We start from the raw sequence: 17,340 nt of genomic DNA, 5'->3' as shown, positions 1-17,340 counted from the left end.
CAATCCTCCCAGGAAGCCTATGAGGAAGGAGGATTGGATAACCGCATTTTACCAGCTCAGAGAGGCTACAGAGCTCCTAAGGTAACAGAGCCATGAAGTGGCAGAGACAAAATTCTGCTCAGGGTGTCAGACTATATTTTTCTACCCACAGCAGATGGACTTCAACGAACTACAAAACAAAATGTGAAACATTTCCATACCACTAAACAAAATCCTTTCTTCTGTCAACCTCACAATTGAGTAGGACATTCTGATTATAGGGAGCTAAAAGGAACCTGAGTTAATAATCATATTTAATAATATTCTTTCCACTTAATTTCACAAATATGGCCCTTTTTCTCATTGTAAAGTTAATACTGAAAAACACCTACAAAGTGATAGATCTGGGATTAGAACTCATACTTTGGCTCCAGAGCTTACAAATCCTCATGCTATAACATCTCATGGAAGAGGGACACAAAATCCAGAATGAGAGCAAAGAGTGTGGGAGGAAGAAAGGAAAAAAAAATCATGCTAAATTTCAATGAGGGGGGACTTGGGCTGATTTCAGGCATTGACTTTATCTCATGGAACAAAAGCCCAAAAGCAGTCAGACAACACATCAACAAATTGGCACAGCACTCAGCTGTGTTGCAATACTTTCCAAAAGTACACAGGTTATTTTTGGTTCACGGGCTATCATTTGCAAACTCCTAATTAATATGACGGGATATTACTTTACCTGTGTGCAGGGGTTGGAAAGCTTCTTTTTTAAAAGCCAGAAAATAAATATTTTAAGGCTTGCAAACTATAAGGCTTCTGTCAAAACCACTCAACTCTGCCACTGCAATATAAAATATGTAGAGGGAATATAGACGTGCATGAACTAGGCTGTGTACCAGTAAAACTTTCTGTACAAAAACAGGTCTGTGGTTTGCAAACCCCGAGTTTAGAGAAATGTAAGGGCTAAACTGTACTTAAAGTAAAATTACCTTATTACATCTGACTCTCTCTGAATTTAAATCATATTTAGGAATGGAGTTAAAAATGTCTGGCTTTATAATCCCAAAGAGCTAGATTTGAATCTTGGGCTTCACCACCCACTAAACACTCAGCACAGGAAAAGTTACTATGGACTACTCATAGATACTTACACTTTGCATCTGTATTGGTGGTTCATGATATTGTGAGACCTGTCTATCTACTTCTGGCTAAGGATATCTTCGCCAGCATGAGTTCAGCTCCCCACTCCCCCAACCCAGGATGGAGGAACACTGAACAGAGGACCAGGATATGACTGAGCTGTGCCATTAGAGAGTATGTTTTATGACAAGGTCACAAAAATCTATATTTATGATGTCAAAACTACACACAACTGCTATTTTTATAGATCAAAAATAGTAATACGGGTAACCTCGTGTGATGTATTCTGTTTCTCTTTGGCACAGGCTCTTGATTACGTTCCCCTCTCTGTTGCATGCTGGACAGACGGGCCAGGGGGGCTAAGCCAAGGCTCCCCAACCCCTGAGGTTTTAGAAAGTGGTTTGACAAGACTTTGAAGAGTTCTTGAAAGGTACCTTATAGAAACTGTCAGATACGCATAAATAAAAAAAAATGCTAAACATAGGAAGACACTCATTGCAAGAGAACAGAAAACTTAAAAACAAAACCAAGAACAAAACAGTGTCTTAATTGTTCATCTATAAAAATAATTTGTAAATTAATAACTCAAATACTACTGTGTAGCATTCTAAATGATAAATGTGAGTTCTGTAGGAGAGAGGTGAGCAAAGCAGGGCTAGAGAAGGCTGCCTGCTTCTGTGAATATAGCTTTCCCGAGCACAACCAGGCCCACTTGTGTCCAGGCTGTCGATGGCTGTTTTCACACTACGGTAGCAGGACTGCATAGCTGCCTCGGAGAACACAGGCCCACAAAGCCTGAACATTTACTATCTGGCCTTATAAGAAAAAGTGCATCCATCCCTCTACAGAACCATAAAAAAACCAAACCTATGTTAAGAAGAAAAAAAAATTACAAGACAGTGCTTAAGTTGAATACAAATACATAAAATTTTTCTGAAATATGGTTTTTAAGAAATGGAAACAAAAGGTGAAATAGGTCTCTGGTTGGAATTTTCTTGTTTATAAAATGAAGACCATTACATAAATTTTTTTGAAATTAATCACTTTCAAAAAATACCCTTATTTCCTAAGAATGAGATTCACAGCCTACAAAGTCCTAGAAGAGGTCACCCCTGAGGGATGGTCCCGGTGTTGTTAGAGGCTGCTAACATTCATCTGTTTGGAATTAGGATTGCACTTTCTGGAAAAAAAAAATTGTTATTTACACAACCTATTTTGTATTTTGCTAATTCCTTTCACTTATATCAAGTATTTATTGGTCACATTTTTCCCAGGAATTGTGCATGTCCTAGGCATGCACACACATATGTACTAAGGTGGCCCCAGCCCTCAAGAGGCTCACAATTCAATGAAAGAAACAGATGTAAATCATTCATTACAACATCATGTGGTTCGAGAAGCTAACCATGCTGGAGAAGCCCAGGAAACTTCCCCATCTCGGCAGAAATTTAGATCACAGATAAAATAACTTTCCCTACATACCAAAAGAGTTAGGGGCATTCAAGTTGGAAGAACTGGGCCCCACGTTTTTCATCACTGTGGTTTTGTGCACCTGGTTGACACAACTGAGTCATAGTTACAAGCATCATGTCTAATACCAAATGAACTGTCCCTGTGACAGGAAGGCTGCCTTGTTATTTCGAAAGTGGGAAAAAATTCACCAATGCATGACTGGTTTCGCTGCATTCTCTTACCATATCTATTTAAGGACTCTAGATTCCTCATTGACATTACAGCACGACAGTATCTTCACATTTACCTATCATTTCATGCTTTGTAAATACTTGACAGGTCACTCATCAGTCTTAGAGGTTCAAGGAGACAGAGAGATAATATAGTCTCAGGGGACAAAAAAAAAAAAAGAGCCCTAAAGAAGGTGGTCAAATGAGAATTTATAACCAAGGGCTCCTAGACCCAAGGGTTCTTCCCCATACTGCATACCACTTCTTCATACTCTTTGTCTTCTCACAAAGAGCTAGAAAAGTAAACATACTGGTCAATTACCAAACACAGAGAGGAGATGGCTAGAAGCCATGCAGCAAAGGTTCAAATCCCAATTTGCAGAGTTTTCCGTCTGTATCATTTGAGCCTCACAATGATTCCTTGGGATAATAGGCATTACTCTTCTCATGGGGGGGAAAAAAAAAAAAAAGTGGCTTTGCAAAAGTTAATGGAGAAGGGAGAATTCAAATATGGGCTCACAGGTGATAGGATCATTGCTTCATTGATTGTTTCCTTAAAAAAAAAAAAAAAAAGCTGGAGAAGATTAACTGACTCCCATGAGTCAGGTCCAAATTGTTGTCCAGGCCCTTTAAGGGCCACCTACATTTCTAGCAGTCCTAATGGGCAACCGCTCTTCCCCACGGGTCAGGTATCTCTGTTGCCTTGGCTTGTTCAGTCTTTTTACCATTTTTTTTGCCAAAGGCTTTTGACTGGGGGGCGGGGGGTAGAGGTCATGGATATGGTCTTCAGGCTGGACTGCCTCTACTGCATGCGGCTCTGACCCGTAACTGGCCGTGTGATCCCAAGCAGGTTAATACTTACCCTTTTTGTGTCCTCAGCCATAAAATCAGGATGATGATAAAAGACTCCACCTCATAAATTCCTTTATATACACTAAGCCATTTCATTTTCACAGCAGCTTATGAGGTTGTTCTGTCCTTGAAAACAAGCACTGCGAGAACAGTATTTTTTGTTTATTTGGGACCTAGGTAACCGGCATTAGAAAGAAATTAGTTACGGAATAAGTGAATAAATGAATGAATAATAGAATAGAAGGAATAACAACCAAGTCCCATTTAGTAATAACACAAGAAACTCAGAAAAGATAAGAAGTTTGTAACAGAAGTGTGGTGCTTCTAAGATATTAGATCCTGAAATTACCTTACAAAAGGTAAGACAGGGTTGTTAGTATCACTGTGCAGGACTCGGGAGAAACGAGGAATTTACCACTCCAGAAGCCACGGGCTCAGGACCTTACAACTTTGAGAGGACCACACACTGGGCCGTTACTTTCTTGACTGGAACATTCTCATGGTATCTGTCATTTTTTTTTTGCTATTATGAAATACTTATGAGATTTCTGACATTATTACCAATTAAGAAGCTGAAGTCTTGGCCACACTATCCAGCTTGAAATGTAGCCAAAATTTTTTTAAAGAATTTTCATTTACGTAAACATCAGTTTCTGAATACAGTCTTGCACAGATGGTATAATTTAAGATTGTATTCATTTATGACAATTTCAACAAATACATAATTTCATAAAATGTAAAGAAATTCCACATACCAGCACTTAGGGTTAGGAAACTACTAGGATCCCATACATAGCTATCCATTTGCTTCTTCAAAATTACTGCTGGATTGACGAACACTCTCAAACCCCCTCAAGTTCCCACTCATTTTATCAACTCTCCAATTACATTTACCCAGTAATATTAACTATCTGAAAAAGAGCAGACTGGGGTACTTTAGAACTTAAGTTATTTACCCTGGATCTCTCCCAACTGCTTTTTGACACTGAGGGGTTTCAAATCAACTTGTTCCACTGGTTCCCTGATTAATGATACACTTGACAAATATTTGAATACTTTATGTAATGCACTGTGAGAAAAAAGCAGTTTAGTAAAGAGGACGTTGCCCTTTAAATCCTATTCCGCCATTTATAACTTATGCAAACTTGAGCAAGCCACAACTAAGGAGCCCCAATTCTTCACCTGATAATGGGAACAAAACCTACACTTCACTGGATTCCCAGGAAGGCTAAAGAGGACACCGAAGTGTGAAGAGTTTAAAAAGTTATATAACACTCAAAAAGCAACAGTGTAAATACTACTTCCTGTTACCATGGGGGAAACAAAGTTGTCTTAAGACTTTATCTTTGCCATGGAAGAGTTTAAACACTAAGCCCAATCTGTCAACTGAACAGTTGGTATGGGTACTATCCTGTCAACCAGTAGTTTACAAAACAAGACAAGATGATCCACTGGAATATTGGGGGAAAACAGAATTTCTATTTACATTTTTAATTATATAAATAAAACTGAAAACCCACTTCCACCGTTATTTAATATCCAAAGCAACACTGGCACCACCTCTCGGTTTCAAGGTCTGACATTCACCTGCCACACAGCATGCTTAAATTCTTTTAGAACTCTGGAGACAGGTAACCTGCAATGGTCTAGACTGGGCATCTTCCCTTTTACATGTTCCTGCCTAAACTGCTTTATGTACTTACCTGCTTTAATTAAGCTAATTCTCACAATAGGAACAAATAGTTTAAAATACTTGCAGAGAAATCAGAATTTGCAAATCAATTAAGCAGACATAAGCAAAAGACAAAGCTTCATTTGCCCTATTATTCCTAGTAGGAGTTGTCAGCCACATAAAAATATAAGTTTTTGAAATCAGATGTTCTGAAATGGTTCCATCACTGCAGTATTCAGCTGTTCATCTTATCTATCAATAAAACAAATGTTTCAGTTAAAATTTGTCTAGCTACACTTGTGGTGAGCATAGCATAATGCAGAGTTGTCGAATCACTATATTGTACACCTGACACGAATCTAACATTGTGTGTCAACTATACTTCAATTAAAAAAGTTGCCCATTAAATTGTCATCAACCCTAATACCAAACAGCAATTCTTCGAAACGTTACTAAACTTTACAACTTCCATACTTTTAACAAAATGGATCAAAACTACTGAAATCTTTTGAAGGTTTTCAGTAGAAAACTGTGCTTCCAAATGTTGAAAATTTTCAGTATGAAAATTATAGGTAACAGACTTATGATAATGAAACATACCTTTGTATTATGTTCAAAGGATATCGTCATGAAATATGTTTTGGCAGGACCCACATTTGTGACAGCAAGTGAATCATATATTTAATCATTTCATAGTATGCCATGTGTTTGACAGCAAACATCAGTATAGTACGACATGTATATAATTTTTTAAATGTACTTTTTACACACTGTGGAATACACAATAAAAAATTTGGAGAACCGGGTCTTATCCATCAAGATCATTCACCACTTCCGAAAAGAATGCCCCGTGTGAAGTTGAATGATTTAATGGTAAACCATATACACATATTACATTCCAGTAATACTGAATAACAAAAAATGTTTCCTGGAGGTTTGCCCTTTGTTTCTTGTACATATCCATGTAAATATAGATGAACTGCTTTCATTTGCTGTCAGGTCTAGAGTGTGAGTAAAGCAAAACAAGAGAACAAGGCACATTTTACTAAATTGATACTTTGCCAAACTTACCTAAGACTACCACATCTTTCCTCAGAAAGACAGACTTCCCTCTGTCAGTTTCAAGGATTAGCTCTAGTTTTCTAACTAGATGTAACCATTTGTTTAAAAAGTTGAATTTCAAAGAATTCTGAAACTGCCAGGAAATCATTATAGTGGCTGCAACCAAATGCCTTCCAGAATTTTACTGAAGGAACTGGCAGCTGGATTTGCATGTGGAAATGGAGGCTCATAAATTTGTTTCCAGTGCTTAAAGGACATTCAGTTTAAACAAAAATATATATCCCAGAACTAGTTAAAACAGCAGTTTGTCACTCAACAAAGTAGTTAAAGTCCCTTGGCTCATTCCTCACTTCCTCACTCATCAACTGTTAAACTGTGAGACTGGGAGAAATCTGAGAGTTCACCTAATCTCACCTTTGGCTGGTGCCTCTCACTGTTCTCAAGACAGGGGAAGGCAGGACCAAACCTACAGCACTCCAGACCAGTACTGGTTGTTGCTTCTCCAGGCTTTGGGGAACCACTGCAATCATAAAGCTATTCACCCTGACAGCTAACTTAGTTTTGAGTAATTCTGAAAGTTAGAACTTTAAGCCCTATCTTGGCCTCTACAGTCTCACACAAAAATTAAAATGTAAACAAACAGAATAAAATCTAAAAATCTCCACTGTTTTCTCCCATGTCATTCAACAAATTTGGCCTGAGGGTCCACCACAGACATTAAGTACAGAAAGGGAACAATATTCCCAGAAACACATCAATGAAACAACAGGACAACAAAATAATTATTCAATTTTCTTTCTTCTATAGACATTTATTAAAGGTCTATTTATCATGTATCACACTATACATAGGGAACAAAATGGTTAGTAATACAGAGTACATTCCTGCCCTCAGAGTAAAGACTAGAGAAGACAAACCAGCAATCATGACAAAGAATGCTAAGCAATATTATATCATGGTGCCTCCTAACACAAATAACTATAATTCTGTACACACCAAGTCTTCTCCATAATCAAAACATTTACGTGCAAAGTTTCTCAGAGAAATAGGAAAAAAGTCTCCAGTAGAGATGATTTTAAATTCCATACGAAATACATTCTTATACACACTAACTGCTTTGTCAGTATTCACATCCTGGAAATTAGGCTGAAAATACACAACTCTTTCAGAACTCTGGAGACAGGTAACCTGGTATTTTTTTTAGAACACAGAACCAAAAATATAAACATAATATCATTCCTGATTTGTGCTTCCAGAATCCTATAGAATAAATTCTTTGTAAGCTGATAATACTTCTGAAAGTCTTTGAAGAGACAAGAAAAGTGTGGTCAATTTTCCAAACACTTATAAAGTCCTGAGTAACTGGGTTCTGAAGGCACACAGGGAGATCTACAGATTTTCAATCTGGAAGAAGGTGAAAACGTGCTATCAAATCACTCCATGTCTACAGCAGTTAGAACAGTACTACCTGAACAGAGGTGACTGCAAAGCACAACGTGAACCAAAATAATGGCATTTCTCCCCCTAATGGAAAGAGCTGGGGAGGGTTTCACAGAGGCGGCATCAAGATCCTGAGGTAGGATGGAAGAAAGTATCCAGGTATAAGTAGTTGGGTAGATAGTTACTTCACCTTTAGAAGACATGATCTTCCCAGAATAGCAGACCAGTGCCTCTCAGAGGTCATAAAAAAAAGTTATCTGAACCATTAAATTAATGAAAATCTGGTATCTAGAGATCCCTCCACTGAACCAAAGATACAGGAGAAAAACTCTCCCAGAAAATAGGGACTAGGTGTAGCCCCACATTTTCAGTTTACCAAGGGTGACATTAATCAACTCTGAACTGAGCAGGAAACTAGTACATTGTTTAGTTAGGAAAGAGCTGAAAGATAGCAATCAGTGTGAACAATAGTGTAATTGAAAGAAGTCAACTTGGCAAGGGTAATTAATTTGCAATTAATTTGAAGCTTACAAAGCTCTCCTTCCAATTTGGAGGACTACAATTGAAAGAAGGTAAGTTTTCCTCTTGAAAAGGACCCTGGTTTAGGAAAGAAAGGGGATAGCCTGATTTGGTGAGGAAACAAACTTTAAGCCAGTTCTCCTAAAATTTCAAAAGGAGCCAATGCAATGCAATTCATTCTATGAAACTAGCATTCATGATACTTACGAATTGGAATCCACCAGAAAATCTACTGAAATGTTACTTCAAGTACCATTATTTCTTTGTGAAATGGCTTTTCTTTTACTCTTTAGCCCCAGGGAGGTCTGCAGGCTTGAAACACTAGCCCTTGTCATTTTACAATTAGATGCTGTGAGCTTAAGCACTGTAAGAGACTAATTTTCCCTTTCTATAAAATGAAGCTAGTGATATCTACTTCATAAGATTCTTGTAAGGTAAAGCATGTTAAGTTATTAGTACAAAGCTCGCATCTAATCAAAGAACAGACCAAAAAAAAAAAAAAAAGTATTAATCACCCCATCTTTCTGGCCAAGGTAAAATGCAGGCCTATGATCTGAAAAGATACCTTTCATCAGTCTGACTTATCTCAGAAGACTGTTCCCCCAAACAAGCCCTCCACAGAGCCATCCTTCCACCAATAACATATCTGTGCGTCTCAAGATGTCCCAAAGCATTTTCTCCTTACAACAGGTGCTGGGGTTCCTCAAGGCAATTACAGAAAGGTACACACGAAGATAATTTAACTGGGAATAAAATTCGCACTATGAACAAAATCAAACACACAATTCAAATCCTAATCAGTTTGGAAAAAATCATTTCAATAGAGTAATATTCAAAAGGGAAAAACATGAGTTGCGTATTGTTCCTTTCATTCAAAGGCTGAATGGTGAAGCCACCTAACACTTCCAGACTTTTCTTTCCTTTTTCCTTTGTAGTCTCTGGTTGTTCACATTTCAAAATGGCGGTTGCTGCTTTCCAAGGAAATGTTCAGGAGGGCAGCTGCCTTGGAGGTAGGTCACCAGGACTCCTCAGCATTTTACAGGCACAGAAAGACTCCAGAGGGAATGTAGCTGCCAGAGGCCTCTGCTAGCTGTTAGAGGGAGGCAGGTCCATGGCTGCATGCTGCTCTGCCTCTTAGCCCCAAAGTCTGTGTTTGGCTGTTGTTTTAAAAGAGCCCCTCAACAGATGCTCTATTTAACAACTAAAAGATAATAAAAACTAGAGTTACAAGCCAACAAGAATCATACTGTCTCTTAAGAATATTTAATCATATTAATTTAAAAAAAATTAAAAAAAAAACAGTACTATTATTTGAAAATGCTGGTAAATTTTTAATGCTATTTAAGACATTCACAAAAAGCTGCCATTCTCAAAAGCTGAATGCTTAAGCAACATGTATCATGCACACAGTCAACATGCTCAAGCAGCACATGCAGATGCATTTGAAATTAACTACCACTGCATAGATCTAATCTAATTTTGAAATGTACTCAGAAGAAACAGGCTAATCTAGCAACCCAGATACATTAACATGTATACCTTTCAAATTCTACACAGAGGCTTAATGTTGCCTTGATCCATATTTCCAGGTACAAAGCTATTTATCCCATTTACAGAGCAAAAAGGGGGGGAGTTATCTTCTAATAGAGGTGTCCCCCTAATTAGAAGGAAGATTAAGAGTTTTAAGACATAATTTTGCAAACGGCACAAAAAATGAGAAGACCTCATTTTTTGTGAGGAAAAAATGGTGAACTTAATTTGGGAAAGTTTCCTATTTTATCTTCCTAAGCAACTACCATCCACTATATTAAAGATTCTGGGAAGTTCTGAAATAAAGGAAACTATTCAACACAATCTATACTTATTCAACTACTAGGAATTCGGGAAAAAAAAGTGCTGATTAATTTCAGTTGTAATTTCCACTTTGATCCATTCATAGTGGCTGCCTGGAACCACCACCAAAGCTTTACAAGATGAAGTGAACAGAACGGATGAGCAATTCCTACTCAGCAGAGATGTGGGCCATTTTTGGGCCATTAACAACTTGGAAAACACTGTTGCAGGATAAAGCCATGGAGTTTTCAATACTTGCCCCCCCATTCCCTTTTTCATATTCCCCTTATATATTTAGGAGTTCATAAAGAAGATAGGGAAAAGGGAAATAACAGTGTTAAAATGCAAGCAATGGTTAAGTCCCTATCAACTTTACTCCCTAACCACACTTTGCTGATAAAAATATTAAGACCTCTAAACTTATGGATTCAGTGAGAATAATGATTTAATCATCTTTTCTAAGTGTGAGGAGAACGTAAAGAGTGAAAGAGAGCCTCTTCCTCCTAGTCAGTAGTCTGTTCTGAGCCAGGAGCCAGTTTGAAAAAGATGTGGGAGTCTCCCAGGGATGAGTGGCAGGTATGTGAATTTCTCCGGAAGAACCGCCCTCTCTACCAGAAGACAGACCTAAAATGTCAGAGCCTCATGTGGTTCCCTCTTGAGTCCTTTTAGGGAAAAAAATGAGCAACCCCAGGTGGCACGACAACCTCCGGCTGACCTTTTCTTAACTGAGTCTTGACCCGTTTGGGTTCAGGTCTGCTGAGGTTAGGAGCATCAGACCTGGGAGAACCAACTCGATGTGTGTGAAGAGAATGAAGTGAAAGATCACTCACATAAAATAGTGCAGGCAGGTGAGAAGTAGCAAAGAAGCAGGCTCAAGCAAGAAATGTGTGCAAAAACCCTAATCTCTCCAGTGTCCATCTCCCTCTCCCAGAGGAATCAACAAACATTGCTGGCTTTTAAGAAGTTAAAAATTTCAATGAAGCTCACCCAGTGTGTTCCTCAGATGTCTCAAATCATGTACCCTCACAGTTCCCAGCTGCATGAACAAATGACTGATAAAATCAGTGACATCCTATGAAGAGTTCACAATGGGAAACTAAGTCATCATGTTAAGTATCACCATGAAACAAAATTAGGCATGGACTGTTAAACTTCTGATCTTTTCCCTAAATTGAAACACTCTCAAGAGTAAACCCCAAGTTGTTAAAATTTTTAAAAAGACAAAATCTGGATCTCAGTATACTGAATCTATATTAAAACAAGTAAATTACCTGAAACACAAGTATTCTGAAAGCTGAACCATTAGATCTTAAAAATGAACCCAGAAAGCAGAGTGAAAAAATGTGACAAGGTTCCCAAATCTTTAATTGTAGAAACATGATTGACATTTCTGGCTGAGGCAACAAGCTGGAAATTTACAAGTCACTAGGACACAAAATGGACTATAAAGGCTTTCCCAACAACATACGGCTCATTTCCAGTACCAACCTGCTTTAGAAACACCCACAGAAGTGTTTTTTTGCTTAGGGTTCTAAGACCAGTGGGACCCAAACAAAAATCAACAAAGTTTGCTTGATGGTCATAAGATAAAATTTTCAACCATGAGTCTAGGTTCCCTTCTACACATCTTCCTCGGCCCTTGTGTGGCTTGATCTTCAACATGAAATCAGTTCCTGCTCTACTGCTTCTTTCTATAGCCATGGAGAAAGTGAAATCAGAAGCAAGAAAAGGCTAGAAAGCCTATTCAACTTGAAGGTGTTCTTTGGGACTCAGTCTCTTTCATAGATGGTGTGCAGAGGAGCTTTGTACATGCTCATTATAAAAGATGAGCAAAATACATAAAAGCATTAAAAAAATCATTTATCCACCCAACACCAAGTCAGCCATAATTAAACATCTCGTTTCATTACATTTGGTTTTCATTTAAGAGGTTGGCTGCTTTTAATCTGCAGGTACTCTCAAAGGGTGGAGATCTGTTGGGTTTGCCAATTAGAACCAAATGGTAAAACGATTAAATTTGATGACTCTTAGAAACCAGCCTGCAGACAGTACTATCATTTATTTTAGCCACTACATTATTTTAAAAGAAAACTGATTATGAATGCCTCGAAGAAAGTTTCCATTTTGTCATAGGTCTGATTACTCCTTATTGTTTTACATGAGGGTCATTTCAAATGCTTAAGTATCTGCCTGGGTGGGCCCTAAATTTGAGTTTGTAACCCCCTATAAAGCCTTCAGATAATTCAATGTATGCGGGAAGTTGAGTAGAAAAACTTATCTTCTAAGAATATATTCCTAGTGCTTCCTGACAAATTCAAACCATGCAAAAACTTTCCGTGTCAAGATTTATCTCCTTCCAAGCTTTTATCTAGCTTGAAGTCATATGCAAAAAGATGATCCCCACTTCATTCCCAATGTCTCAAGCAGGTATAACCAAGTGGGGGGGGAAAAAAAAAACTTACAAACCTTGAATCACAAAAAATGCCCATCTTCCAGGTGAGGCCTGAGAACTTAATAAAGCAAATTCCTAGCAATAGTGGTCTCAAAATTGCTTTAAAGTTGGCATGCAGGGAGAATGATGTGGAAGCTGTCTGCACTGTTGAGCTGCAGGACAGTCTGGGGAAAAGGTGGACCAGCAGCCTAAAAGATTACTCTGCATAGATCAGCTGCTGGGCAAACTCTAACATCAACAGTAAAAGACAATCACATGCAAATGTGCAGTCTAATGAAAGCAAATCTGAAGAGGGCAAAAGGAAACAAGTGGTAGGGTCTGGTATGAGTCAATGGAGAGATCTGGAAATCCACTTGATTTGTAGACTAACAGTGTAAAAAATAAAGATGATAGATATACATGGCAAAAACATCAGATGTTCTTTGACAGTGGTAGGCTGAATGGATGATGTTGTAGTTTACATGAGACATTTTAATCAACAAATACTGCTTAAACCTTGGTAATTCTTCATTATAAGAATAAATTTTTATTTTCAAAGCTATTTTCTAAGTCTGTTGAAAAAGCCACGTGTGCTTTGCTCATTTCAATAGGTTGCTCATTTTTCTGGAGTTAGAACCCAACTTAGTTTCCCCAGCACCACTGCAGGAAATACCCTGATGCTTCTGGTAAACACCAGCAAGCTGTGTTAGCCAGGGTCACCAAACGTGCTTGCCTTTCCTAGTATCTAAAGACAATTCCAGGGGCACCTGGGTGGCTCAGTTGGTTAAGCATCTGCCTTCAGCTCAGGTCAAGATCCCAGGGTCCTGGGAGGGAGTCCTGCATCGGGCTCCCTGCTCAGTAGGGAGCCTGCTTCTCCCTCTGCTCCTCCGACTCCACTTGTGTGCGCTCTCTCTCTCTCTCTCTCTTGCAAAAGTACATAAAATATTTTTTTAAAAAATTAAGTCAATTCCACTCTATCATTTTTCTTAGATTTTTACAAATTCAGTTCCCCATTACCTTGTCAGCTGGATTTGCTAAAAGAACACAGATTTTATCACTCTAAAAAACATGTTGACCTAGTACTTGATTAGGTTAAGAGAAGTTTTAAAGCCAAGTATCATATATATTCTACTCTGTTTATTGAAATTATGGTCCTATCACAAGGCCTAACTATTGTCTAGTCAGAGTGATTGATTTCTCAGCACAAAAACAGCCCTAATGACAGTTCTGGTCAAGTAGGCACTTCAAGAAATATACTGAAATCAGTTAATGGAAGAACACCTTTCCTATTTTTATTCCTAATCAGAGGACGCCATCAAGGAGCCTGTGATCAGGTAGGGTTCTAGCCCACAACAGTATATATAGTGATTCTCCCCACACGGGGTCGAGTACACTTATAACCTTATTTGGCTTTATAAAGTGGCTCTCTACTGACCTATGACTTATGTTCTGAGTGACTTATGTTCTGAAGCTACAGAAAAATACCAAATCTGCTTATACTGTGATTTAAAGAGAAACACATAGAGGTATTCAGATTTCTCCTCCAGCCACTAGCTCTTCCATCTGTCCCTACCAGCTTTGGATTCTTCTTTAAGCTGAGAGCAGACAACCTGAGAGAAAAGTATTAATATAGGGAAACTGCCCATATCTATTTCTGGTTATGGCTCAGGAAATTAAATGGGTGACTTTAGAAGTTTGCCCAACAGTTTCTCCCATACTATAGAAGGGAGGAAGGAAAATTTTTCTAAGCCAAATGGGTAAAACTATTTTATTTACTCATCTATACTTATATTCAACTTCCATCTAACACTTAAATAATTTTTTATTCAACCTATTTCTCAACTGAATTCTACTTCAATGATTCTTTTTCATTTTTTAAACAAATTTTTGACCAAGTGCCTAGTATGTGTCAGGCAAAGATGGACAAGGGGGAGAGAGGGTGGAGTACATAGTGAACAACCGTCTTGAGGATATCCTTGTACATCAATTCCATAGGCAAGTGGTTCTCAACCAGAAGGCCAAGAACTCCGAAGGGCTACCGCGGAGTCCTCCAAGGTCTGCAGAGCCCCAGGTTCATCAATATGCAGACAAGAATTATATTGGAATGAATTATACTTAACCATCGGTGTATTACAATTTCAAAAATTCACACAGATACTGTCATTTTTTTTAAATACATAGTATCTAGAAGTGATAGTAAAATATTTCATAACTGGTCAAGCATGAGCTCCAACTACTAAAATGAACAGCTGGCCCTCAACAGCCAGAATGGATAGATCAGGTCCCACCAGCTGATTATCAGAGCAGCCAACCCAGGCAAGAGGGGGATAACTTTTTCCTCTTGTTCTCTCTTTCCTTTATTCATGTTAAAGAGGGATTCTCATAGGGGTAAAAAAAAGTTACTATTCTAAGAAAAATAGTTGGTTTAGATGTAACAGCATATTGTAGTGATTAAATCACAAGAGAAATCACAACAAATTTAGAGGTTACGCTCTTCTTGGTGCTTTGTTTTTCATCCTCTTACCAGAATCCCTACAATTGGCTAACTCTTAGCAGGTGTTCCAAAGGTTGTAAACCCTACTCCATGGAAAAGTCTGTGTTTGTTTGTACTCTATTTATATTAAGAAGAAACAGCTAGTCTCAGATTTGTGTCCTCAATTTACTTAAACCAGGTAACACTCTGCTAACAGGAGAAGTTCCAAGTTCAGAAGGATATCTGGGATGGACTGCAATGTGTGCTAAACCATTTTACGCTAGAATATATCTGCAACTGGAAGCAATGTGTTAGAATAGAAGAATGGACAAGACTTCTTCCCCAGTAAAAGAAGAAAACAAGCTGGACTGGCAAGACTACCTTTTACTTTAGCCCAAGGAGTAACTCAAGTTCTCCGTCTCTTTGTCTCAGCTTAGTAAAGTGAGTTATTCGCATTAATGTATCTAGCACATTCTAAGAGACGGGGCTCGACTTACCATCTTGGACTTTACGAGGGTCTGAAAGCTATATACATTCAGGAGAACCCAGACTGTGAATATTGCTCTTTTCCTGGGCTAGCACTGTGCAGCAGCATACTCTCTTGTGACGCTGGGCCGCAGCAGTGAATCAGCCAGCCCCGTGATCTCAAGCCGCAGTGCAGGGCTCGAACTCAGGACCCTGAGATCGAGACCAGACTGAGATCAAGAGTCGGACACTTAACCTACTGAGCCACCCAGGTGCCTGGTGATGTCACTTCTGGTTATCTTCTTAATCTAAACAAAATTCTGAGGGTCTGATTAGAAGAAGCTTCAGATATCAAATCACTGAAAATACAAACGCATTTCCAACAAAACTAACCTTAAAAAAGGCAAACCACTTGTAGTCATTCAACACAATCTCAAAGCCTTGATTGTAAATGATGGTGAAATGGCCGGTATTGCCAAGATCATCATGTGCTGTGTCCAACTTCTCAAGATGCACCACTACTTTTTTTTCTGGTGGTCCTAAAAAAAAAAAAAGCACAACAAAGGAAAATTATTTGGACTTCAAATGGAAGGAGAAATCTCTTCTATAATTTCCATTATTTTTAAGCGGCTTTCCTTTCATGCTACCGGATTTGGACCAGTCTGGCTTGTGAAGATACCAGTCTCCATCCTGTTGCTTCCCTCTGCACACTCTCACAGGGGTCTCAGGCAAGCCTAGAAAGTGAGGGCTCAACAGACAGAGATATGTCAAGTAGCCCAGCAGGCAGAGACCCCAAAACATACAGCCTTTACCTTCCCAGAACATCTAAACACTGAAGAAATTTGTCCACTAAGGAAAAGGAAAAATAAGGGATGTTTAAAATGATACACAGAAATGGATAGAATACAAGATACTAATCAAAAAAAAAAAAAAAGGAAATACAAAATATAAAAGGATCTGTTATCAGATTATAAGGACAAAGGAAATTATCTCTTCAGAGAAGAAAAGGGGTATCTTTTTCCTCAATGGCTCTACAGTTCAGAACCTCAGAATCCAAATCCTTCCACAGTATTAAGCAAACTCAAGGTTTCTATCCTTTAAGCGATCTTGCGCTGATAGGAACTAAGCTTTTAACTTGCAGAAGATGGGGGCGCAGATCTGTGTGCATCTTTACTAGATTAAAGTCAAAGGTATGACTTACAGGCAGAGACTGCCTGAAAGGGTTCTGCTGCGTCCAACAGCAGGTTTCACATTTTGGACAGTTTTTCCAGGTTTCAGATTAATGCTCTGAAATAGGAGATTGCATGAGACAGAACAGCGCAAATCCTGATCTCCTTCTCCTTCGGACCTCCACATTCCACTTTCAATACAGGAGATGTTTATAATGCCCAGGATTAGGACATGCCACACAGTCATCTGGAGTTGGATAGTTGAATAGGTCTGTTTTAGTAACAAATGACCTGGCAGTCTTCATTCTGCTGACAAGGAAACGCAGCAGAGATCCACTCACTCTGCACATGCCACAGGGTGGTAATAAGGGTTTGGGCAGAACGCTGAGTGCCTCTTTTGACTGGAGATTGCTTTTTTCCTTCTCCTGTCACTAAATTCTTTGTCCTCAGTGCAGCTATGTTATCTGAGGACATATGGAATATCCCAGCGGTGTTCTAACACCAGGTATTTATTGAGAGCCTTCCATGAGCCACACATTGTGCTTTTCTCTGGACATTCCCAAATATAATTACCCGCTGAAGAGTTATTTCAAAAAAAAAAAAAAAAGAAAGAAAGAAAA

General features: G+C 38.6%; 1 protein-coding gene across 2 annotated transcripts in view; it reads right to left on the bottom strand.

Annotated features, from left to right (window-relative positions):
- CTSC (cathepsin C) overlaps window positions 1-17,340 on the bottom strand; it is a 35,818-nt gene that overhangs the window by 17,415 nt on the left and 1,063 nt on the right. The window contains exons 2-4 of one of the 2 annotated variants that reach the window (XM_011232027.3): window positions 15,945-16,090; window positions 11,170-11,254; window positions 7,176-9,550 (exon numbers count right to left, since the gene is read on the bottom strand). In XM_011232027.3, coding sequence (XP_011230329.1) covers window positions 9,540-9,550; window positions 11,170-11,254; window positions 15,945-16,090 — 242 coding nt within the window. In that variant the 3' untranslated portion in view covers window positions 7,176-9,539. Of the gene's footprint in view, window positions 1-7,175; window positions 9,551-11,169; window positions 11,255-15,944; window positions 16,091-17,340 lie in introns of those variants that run through there. The other variant, XM_002925012.4, reaches the window with a different exon arrangement.

This window comes from Ailuropoda melanoleuca, chromosome 8 (genome assembly GCF_002007445.2).
Source record: "Ailuropoda melanoleuca isolate Jingjing chromosome 8, ASM200744v2, whole genome shotgun sequence".
In the NCBI taxonomy this organism is placed as follows: Eukaryota; Metazoa; Chordata; class Mammalia; order Carnivora; family Ursidae; genus Ailuropoda; species Ailuropoda melanoleuca.
The sequence above is the reverse complement of the archived record's forward strand: the minus strand, read 5'-3'. Positions and strand labels throughout refer to the sequence as shown.